The sequence below is a fragment of the Gigantopelta aegis genome, chromosome 14 (genome assembly GCF_016097555.1).
Source record: "Gigantopelta aegis isolate Gae_Host chromosome 14, Gae_host_genome, whole genome shotgun sequence".
Taxonomy (NCBI): Eukaryota; Metazoa; Mollusca; class Gastropoda; order Neomphalida; family Peltospiridae; genus Gigantopelta; species Gigantopelta aegis.
The window spans coordinates 10,314,409-10,324,507 of NC_054712.1; the positions used below are offsets into that span (position 1 = coordinate 10,314,409).

The following is a 10,099-nucleotide window of genomic DNA, read 5'->3' on the forward strand; positions in this document are numbered from 1 at the left end:
GAATTACTGCAAATTATATTTATATTTGAACTTAAACAACACTTTTCATATATAAAATACATATTCAATTTGATACATTTTACTGCAGGCATACACATTTTGAAAAATGTAAAATTTGTATATTTTATATACACGTCAATTTAAAATTTATATATGTAATTATGAACGTATGTTTCTGGTCTGATAAGACGTACACCCACCTGCCTCCCCCACCTAGATCTGATGATCAGCCTCATATGTACTTGTACCCTGTATTTAACATTTAAATCCTACTGTACTTAAACGTGCGTCAACATGTGAATTCCAGTTTACAGAGGGTCCATTTTAGAGAGGTTTCACTGTATCATCTTTCTAAAACATAAAAATATATCCATTAATTTCAAAGATTTTAGGGTACGTAATTTTACCCTCTGCACCCTTTGGCAGAAACCCTGATAGGCTACATGTACAATATGTCCATCACAATAAAATTTAATAATACTATGCATAAAAATGAAAGCATTTACAGTAAACAGTTGACAAAATGTATAAAGAGTTTGCATCAACATGTGGAGTTTGTGTCTTATACTAGACTACCTTATTAAGTACATCACAATCAATTTCGAAATGAGGAATGAAAACAAAAACTTACATAATAGACCTTAATTTTCACAAAATATATAACAAAATGTATACAGTTATGATTTATCAGAACAGGGGACAATACTTAAAATTTATTCAGGTACAACCAGGAGTTGGTTCACATGATGTTACCATTGTAACCGATTGTTCCGTTATATGAATTATACACGTATTTGCATAATTTAATCAAGTACCACAACTTCCATTAAAATGAGTATTATCTTCAAACTTTTGCAACTTTTTTTTAATTTAAGAATGTAACAGGATGTTCATATGCATGTAAAGTTGCATAACCGACACCAGTGCATGTTAAAAATATTGTGCCTTGTTATTTGTGTATAACTTAGGTCTGTATCTTAACCCTTTTGTAATGTGATGGTGTGCAGATGTCATCAATTTATTAATGTTGTGGACATAATGACAAGTGCGCAACACTATTTATTTCATGACATGACATCATATTAGCACAGATATGAAAAGGTTAAATACCACATGATCAACTACTGCTCAATACAAGTATTTTGATTAACATTTTACACTGGTTTTGATGCGATGACTTATATTATCAGAATAGACAGCCGGGAATGATGGTGTGGTAAATGAAGGGAATGTTATGTAAGTAGCTGTAACTAAAAATAACAGCAAGCCATATTTTGCATCCAATTTCGAGGCCTACATTTGAGTATATAAAACAAAATGTTCCAATATCCCCCATGTGAACAATTCTAAAACTAAAATTATATATATATATAATACAACATGAATAGAGTATTTGTTTAAATTAACTTTTCATCATGCAGCCACTGTTTGTGCATCAACTGACAGAATATGATGACGAGATAAAGCAAAGTGATATATGGTGCTATAGTAGCAAAATACCATCTGTTACAGTCAGTGTTCGAAATAAGCACTTATCCGTTTGTCCTGACAAGTGATAATCTGCTGGGACAAGCAAAATGTATGTTAGTGGTTGTCTAGTGGACAAGTAAAACATTATAATGCTGTTTCATTTTAAGCAATCAAAAACATTGTTCTTGCTCTTGAATAAAACCAACAACTTATTTGGACAAGTGAAAATATTGATGGAGAAGTAGATTTGTAGATGTACTTGTCCGGTGGACTAGTGAAAAATTCTGATTATTTCTATCACTGACAGTACATGTATACATGTATATAACCGATCGATCTGACTCAAACTGCTCCTTTGACTAGACATTCAAATTGCTTGTTCTTTGTACATCATTAATTTCAATCAAAATATAGTTTTGTTGTGTGGCAAATATCCAGTATTAAAATAATATATATATTTTTAATTAAATAATAATTTATTTAGGAATTATGAGTCAAAACTGTTAGCGTGACAAATATAACATATATATTGCATGTTATATATTTTGTTGTCTTACTGCAAAATTCTTGCTTGTTTAGCTAGAGCACATTGAAAGCTAGGAATAAAGTTGATTTGCCCACTCTTCTTGTTGAATTGCAGGATAAAAATTATAACAGTTTAATGTCATACATGTAGGTTATCCGTTTTATCAGACCTTGATATGAAACAGAGTGAAGTAATTGATTGCTCTCCAAACTTAGATTATGGGGATCGAGCCATTTATATTACCAAGTATAATTACATCTAGTGCACACAATATCAATTTTATCGCACTTTGCAACACTTGTTACAAACAAGAAAATAATAATAGCCATAGAAGCAATGATCCAGTTTTGAGTAGATGTGTAACATTAAACGGAAAAACTAAATATTTCACCTCATTTGATACAACATATATTATACACATTTTACTATGTATTTTCAAAATTATGTCAATATCATGATACCATCACCAGGGCTCGCACTGTCGGTAGCTAATTTTTACAAAAAAATGGCTAATAAAATTTGCAAGTGACTAAAATTTTTGCTAAGCCATTTTATATCTTCTGATGTGAACAAACAATAATAATAGCAAATATTCAATTAGCATAATAGTGATCTCGTGACCAGTAATGAGAAACGGTATTATCCAGAATACAGTGTAGGCCTGAAGAAGTTTGTTTATTTTAACAATCACAGTTATTAATTTTAACGGCATGCATTCAACATGTATGAAATCAAAGTCCGTAACTTGTTATTTTAACTTTGTAAAGTCTTTGAACCAAAGTAATAAAAAAAGAGACCAACAATGCGTGTCAATTTAAATACGCATGCCAGTTCAGGGCTGAAAGACATGTAGGCTATTCAAAGGGCTGAGTTTAGCCAGACCAAGCGAAAACAAAACGTTCGCCTCACATTAAACCAAATGGACACGACGGACACCAATCAAATTGTTCGGGAACGTTAGGAAGAACGGTCGTTGGCTGAACTGAGCACAGCTCTCGGCATGAATATGCGTCATGCTTCAGAGTCAGCTGACACCCACGTATCAAGAGACATCGTTGCGGAGTAAATCTTGATATAAATTTGTAGAAAAACAATAGTTGTTCGCATCAATGAATACCTAACTGCAGTTTCGGTTATTTCTTTGTCTTTGTTAATTTCGTACCCATAGTCGAGAGCACGCATGCATATCACGATCGAAGGAAATGAACATGCGATATTTGTACAAATTACAGATACACGTAAACTGAATAAAATTATTTTACAATAATCATATTTGTTAGACATAGATTTGTAAGACTGTGAGGTGAAATTTAATAAGTCAGATGGATTTTAAAAAGACCGTACATTTTAATTTTATTATGGTTTACAAAAAAAAAAATATATATATGGAATATACTGTGAAGTCAGCATTCTTAGCCTAGGTATTTTACAAGCAGAAATCACAAGCATTTAACACAACGCTGAAATCAACAGCAACAACATGGCGCAAATTATGAAATTGTTGGGGGTGGGGAATTGATGGGTTACATAAAGTAACATAAAGATAGCTATTTCAAGAAATAATGAGCTCTATATTAAAAAAAAAAGCATAATGCATCACCCCCCACCCCCTGAAAAATCAAAGTAATATATTAACTGCCCCTACCACCACTGCTGTCTTTGATTTTGATCAGGTAATACAGTTTTGTTATTGAGATTTTTTCCCAATTTGTACACAATTAGCTGAAAAAAGATGCATTTTGAGATTCATATATAAATACTCTATACAGTACTAGGTAAGACAATTTTGGCTAAAGCATTTTCAATATGGCTAATAAAATTTCCATTTGGCTAATATTTTGGCTACAGGTATTTTTAATCCAGGGTGAGCCCTGCATCACATACAATTTATATTACATGTACATCAAACAGTCTCTTTAAATATACACTTTTTATCATCTTTATTATTTACTGGTTTATTCAAATGTACCAGTATAATAGGTCTCTGAAAATTGTGATACCGTAATCATCTGGCCCATGAGAACTGAAAATTGGCAGAACAAATTACGGAAACTCATTTCATTTCTATATAAATAATGTCCTGAATACAATACTCAAACAAAATATGGATTAAAAACCAGGCTAGGGATTTTCGAAGCTATGATAGTGCTACGAAATTGTAAAACCATTGTACTTTGTAGGCTATGACATCACTAAGCACACACAATAGTGATGTAGTGTTTTTCTCTAGCTTGTTTTAGCATGGTGTGGCACATCGCCTCAATAGTCTTGCACCATTTTGCCTTAGTCAGTGCCATGATGCCCTGAGATTAAACAAGCCTTTTTCAATAATGCTAAATTTGCCTTTATAAAAAAACTCGGAAAGTATATTATTAATTAATGAAACATCCCTGTTATATATTCTGCCATTTATTTATTAATGCAAGCACATTAATTACATTTAACTTTAGTTCATAAATTTTTTTTGTCTTTAATTTTTAAAAAATGTGCCCTAAAAATAATGAAAATGTCCCAAAAGTATTTAGTCTAAATTGCCAAATTGCTAGAGAAAAGACTTTTGACGTCATAACTTAGATGGTTTTACAATTTTATAGTGCTGCTTAAGATAAGATAACTTGCAAAAATTTTAAGTGTTGCATGAACAAAACTATTGTTCTTGAAATTTTTTGATGCCTTATGATAGTTTTGTTCATGCAAATCCAATTTTGCATAACACTTTTTTCGATCATTGGACATTAAATAAAGGACATCATGAATCACATATGCTGATTACAGGTGTTTGTTTCTTTGTTTAATGTGATTTACAAAACATTTTAATTGTCAAAGGACTGTATAAACTATAATAATTAACATGCATAAAAACCCTACTCAAGTTTCCACTTTTATTAACAGCCACTTGTCTCGAGGAGTCATAGAGGCGATTATCTATTGGCATATGAATTTTAAAATCTGTCATTTCAGGGCTCACCCTGTACATGGCCCAATTAGCCACTTGCTTTTTTTTTTTTTTAAATTTAAATGGCTATAACATTTAGTTTTTGGTTAATAAAATATTGCTTAAATTAACCACATTTTAATAATTTTTAAAGGAAATATTCAAAATACATGTGCACATCTAAAAACTGGCTAAACTAAAAATGTTTGCCAGTGTGGACCCTGTATTTGGTACCCATTTAACTTGCATGTATTGTACATCACATGTAATGCTAAGACAACTCCTTCCACTGAGGTTATGTAATAGTATTATCACCTCACCTCTTTTCACTGTCATCATGTCATAATCTAACCAATATTATTGGGTTTTGTTTCCATTTTGTATTTATTTCATCTTATTAAAACAAATACTTGATACCATTGTTGGTCAAGCACTATACCTTCATAATAAACAATTTTTATCTTTCAAAACAAGACCCTTACCCCGACAATTCGTTGGCTTCCATTAACATCTTAGTGAAGTATTTACTCCAATACGTAGTCGTAGACTTGAACACACCCACGACAAGCCACCCATAGCTTGTCTCCTGGCCCAATTGCAACCAGCTGTGGCCAGTTCAAACCATCCTCCTCGGTGAGTAGGAACCGGATGAACTTACCATCTGCAGAGACCAGGTGGATCCGGTTGTTGCAGCTGTCGGTGACGATGATCCGGCCGTATTTATCACAGCAGATGCCGCGAGGACAAAACGGATTCGACTGATTGAGCGTGTAGTGACCTTTGACCTCGAGATTCTTGTTCATTATCACCACACAGTGACTTCCTTGATCCGAGACGATGACGTCGCCATTGATGTTCACCGCGACGTAGCGAGGAGAACGGAATATCTTCTCCCCATTTTCCTCCTTCACTTCCTTAATCAGCTCTCCACGCTGGGAATACACCAGCAGGACATTTTCTGCTTCGTCTGTGATTTCCGACACAGATGCAACAATGAGGATGAGATTGTCTGCTGTAACGGCAAGTCCTCTTGGTGGTAAATCCGTTGAGGCAAATTCTACTGGTGGCAATGAATTTCCAGGAAACAGGAAAACCTTTTTCTCTACCTTTGAGGAAATAAGAAATGATTTCCCCAGGAGCGCAACTCGTGATCGTCCGAAGGGAGTTAGCGAGATGTCTTCTTTCTTCTGTCCTGTCTGGTCGTACAGAACTAAAGCACTTTCCTCCGAGGTGAAGTAAGACATCCAGGCAGTGCTGTCGGTCTCCGGGATGATGCTGTAGTCCATCAGGTGATCAGTTTCAAAGGTGAAATCCAGTTTCAGCTTGGTGTACTCGAAACCCATCAGGCCGATGTAGTTGTTGAGCGTATTACTGTTGTACAGCTCTTTTGTGAAAATAAATCTCTTCCTTGGAAGTGACTTCGGCTTCAGCTGGCTGTATTTAACCAACAGGTTCTCCATCTCCTTCGTAACATTGACAACTTTGACATCGTCGCCCATCTGGTGTACAGGCTTGGCTGTGTCTATGGCACGGCAGAGAAAGTCGAGTTCTTCATTAATGTCTCCATGTGTGGGTTCCAGTTCTTTCAGACAGCCTTGAAGGCGGTCTTTCACGAACTTAATGTCGTCATCGCACAGTAGATTCACCTTGCTTTGAACTTCCTCTCGCCAGGCATTAATGTCAGCAACAACATCATGAGCGTGATTCTTTAATTCATCTATTACATTATTGGCAGAGTGCTGTGCTTTCTGGAAAGGAGGCAAATACACTGACAGGTTTTCTATTAGAGACGTTAACCGTCTGCGGTCGACGTCTGCAACTTCCGAGATGTCAACGGCTGGGTGAGCTACCTTGTCGTAGTGCTTAGTCAGTCGGCAGTCTTGACAAATCGGCTCCTTACAGCCCTGACAGTAGAATTTCAACTCTCGGTCAGGATGGATGGCGCACATGCAGCATTTTTCGACTCTCTTTCTTCCATCGCCCATCACTAAGATATGATGGGAATGTGTATCGGCTGCAGCCTTGTGCTTCTCCTTGCAGTCACGGCAGAGGTTTCTGGAGCATTCGATACAAAATCCAATCGCATAGTTCTCCTTCCCACACTCCCCGCAAGTGAGATCACCCGACTCTATCCGCGAAGAAGCGCTCCGGGCTAAAACACAGTAGCTGCTGGGGAAATCGGAAGCACCATTTTCCGGTACGGTTATCCGCCGTCGACACTGAGGACAGCTAATGGTTGGTTCTCCACCACGGGTGTTGTGTTTGATATAGTCATCAAGACACGAGCAGCAAAACGTATGAAGACATGGGAGCTGCTTGGAATGCTTCATGTCTTCCCGACAAATAGCACAGATGAGGTTCCTGTCCGTCTGCTGGTGTTCTCCATTGAGCTCCATTACAAGTGTAAACTGATGTGTCAGAAATCTAACTGCATGTAGATTCGAAAACAGCCCAATATTGTGAAACACTGTGCCTGAAAAGAGAAAACATCCATTTATGAACAATGTTCTTAATTCAGCAGGGCTAGCTCTGGGTGAACAAAACAATTCTCCAAATTGTTTATTAAACTTAAAAAATTGCAGAAATTGTCAGTTATTTTCTTTAAAAATGTCAATTATTCGCCAAACTAAAATAAAATTTGCCAACTGCTTTCAAAATTTGCAACTGGCGAATTTAGCGAGTGCCAGAGCTAGCTCTGATTCTGATATTCAGCTTTTTCAATTCAAAAAATTGCCTCAGCAACAAGTTAAAGAGGGTTTTTTTGTCGTTTAAGGACACCCCTATAGCACACTGATGTTTCAATCATCGGCTATTGGATGTCAAACATTTTTGATAATACTGATATATAGACTCAGAGAGGAAACCTGCTGCATTTTTTCCCACTAGTAGTGTTCAAGGGATCTTTTACATATATGCATCATCTCAAAGACAGGATAGCATATACCACAGTTTTTGATATACCAATTGTGGTGTACTGGCTGGAATGAGAAATAGCCTAATAGACCCACCAATGGGGATTTACCCTAGCGATCACTTTACAGGGGTGCAAAAAGTACACGCCTGCTCGCCAAATGTGAGTTAAAATTCTGAGGGATGAGTTAAAAAATGCAACTACTAGTCCGACGGGCGATCTGCCAAATGTCCGTAATAATGTTTTTGTCAAACATATTATATATGTTATACTGTTTAAACAATAATATAGTGTTCTATAGGCTGGCTGACTAGTAGAAATTCTGTCGGGCTAGTCAATTTTAATTGGCTCTGTTCCAATGGGCTAGTGAAATATTTTCCATGTCTACACCCCTGACTTTATAATGAGAAACAAGTACTTTACTTCAGCTAAAACACATTTTCACAATTAGTATTTTTATTTTAAATGCATACTACCTTCTCATAACAATATGTCAATTTTAGCAACAAAAATGCTGACATTAATTGAACTGACTTATAATTACTATTAATTACAGATCAGTACTGATAAATGCTGAAGCAAATTACAAAAACTGGTTAGTTATATTTAAAACAATCAAACAGACGTAGTGATTTGCAAACATGTTAATCATATAAAACTATATTTGTTTCAACTTATATCTTCCATCCATATATACTGCCAGTACATGTGTTAACAAACTGAAGCAAATTATAAAAACTGATTACCTTTTATTACTAGATATATATATATTAACAAATATTAATTATGTTAAATATTTTATGCCAATGGACATTGTTATTATGTTTTATATATATGATTATGAATATTGTCTGATGTCCATCTTGTTTAGGAGAGCACTTATAATAGGCTCTGCCTGTTGTGCAATCCTTTTCATTCTTTTTTATCAATAAAAATTAAAATATCTAAAAAAAAAACACCCGAAAAACTGAAATGGATCAATGTGAAACCATTGGATTACAATCTGTCACATCCTAATTTCCTATTTACCCTGTATATAATTACATAAATGTATTTAAATAATTTTTTAAGAATGATAGCTAGGCCTAAAACTAGGTTAGTTACTGACTAAAATCTTAGAAGTTAGATGTATTCACTGGTATCAGAAATATGCAAGTAATACAAACTGATTTCTGAAACAATAATTTCAAGTTAGCTCCCAAATGGTCATGTGAAGGTCATGTGAAGGTTTTATGTCCTAAAGAGTAAAATGTTTTTCATAAACAAAAAAAGAAGAGAAATGTTTTAATATTTAACGAGGCACTCTAAAATTTTTTTTTTATAAATGGTTAAATAATATTGGATACATGGTTATGGACCACACAGATTAGAAGTGACGAAAGCCACTGCCACAACTGTGACAACACCATGATGAGCTATTCTTTTTAATTAGCTGTAATGAGATCTTTTATATATACACCATCACACAAAGTGACAAACATAATAGCACAAACCACAGCCTTTGTTATACTCATAATACTGGAATAGTGGCTGGAAAAAGAAACAGCCCAAGCGGTCCATTGACGGTGATTGACAATAAAAACATACTCGAAATTGTTGCTATAACTTAAGTTTAAGTTTGGGGGGGGGGGGTGGGGGGGGGGGGGTGCCCCAACCTGTATGTAGCCTGCTCAGCACTTCACGTCACAGATCCTGTTTCACTTTCGTGACTTTGCCGGCAGTAGGCCAACTACAGCGACTCGTTATTAAATTTACCATAAAAAATAATGTAGAGGGTAACAGTCAATGACAAAAAGTAAGTCTTTAAGTGTGAAATACATCAAACATCTGCTGTTTTTCTTACGATTTTGCTTACCTAATACTTTGTCATCGTTACGTAACCCGCACAAATATAAATATTACCATTTACTACTTGTACTTCCGGCGGAAATTCAATCCCCCCCCCCCCCAAAACAGAACTGATATTCATTGAAATTCCGCTTATTATAGTGTTTGGAGCCACTGACCAGTGTATTCGGTGGTGATTGCATTGCACTAACTCGGGCACTTCCGTGTCATAGGTCGAGATCTAGCATTAAAGGGATAATTTCATGAATATGAGACTTATGAGTTGGAACGATGCATGCCAGGTACAAGGATTGACAGTAAAGAGCGGGAAGCAAATTGCTGTGAAGTCACCAACTTTAAACTTAATATTTTGTCCAGAATTATGAAAAATAATATCGAACAGTGTTCTAATTTTGACGGGGATCAAGGT

At 35.4% G+C, this 10,099-nt stretch overlaps 1 protein-coding gene across 1 annotated transcript; it reads right to left on the bottom strand.

Annotated features, from left to right (window-relative positions):
* Positions 1–3,427: 3,427 nt before the first annotated feature.
* LOC121389027 (tripartite motif-containing protein 2-like) lies at positions 3,428–9,778 on the bottom strand. Its single transcript, XM_041520622.1, has 2 exons — positions 9,698–9,778; positions 3,428–7,404 (listed from the first exon to the last, which is right to left on the bottom strand). Exon 2 carries the CDS (start codon positions 7,325–7,327, stop codon positions 5,456–5,458), a length of 1,872 nt encoding a protein of 623 aa, XP_041376556.1. The 5' UTR covers positions 7,328–7,404; positions 9,698–9,778; the 3' UTR covers positions 3,428–5,455.
* Positions 9,779–10,099: the final 321 nt, after the last annotated feature.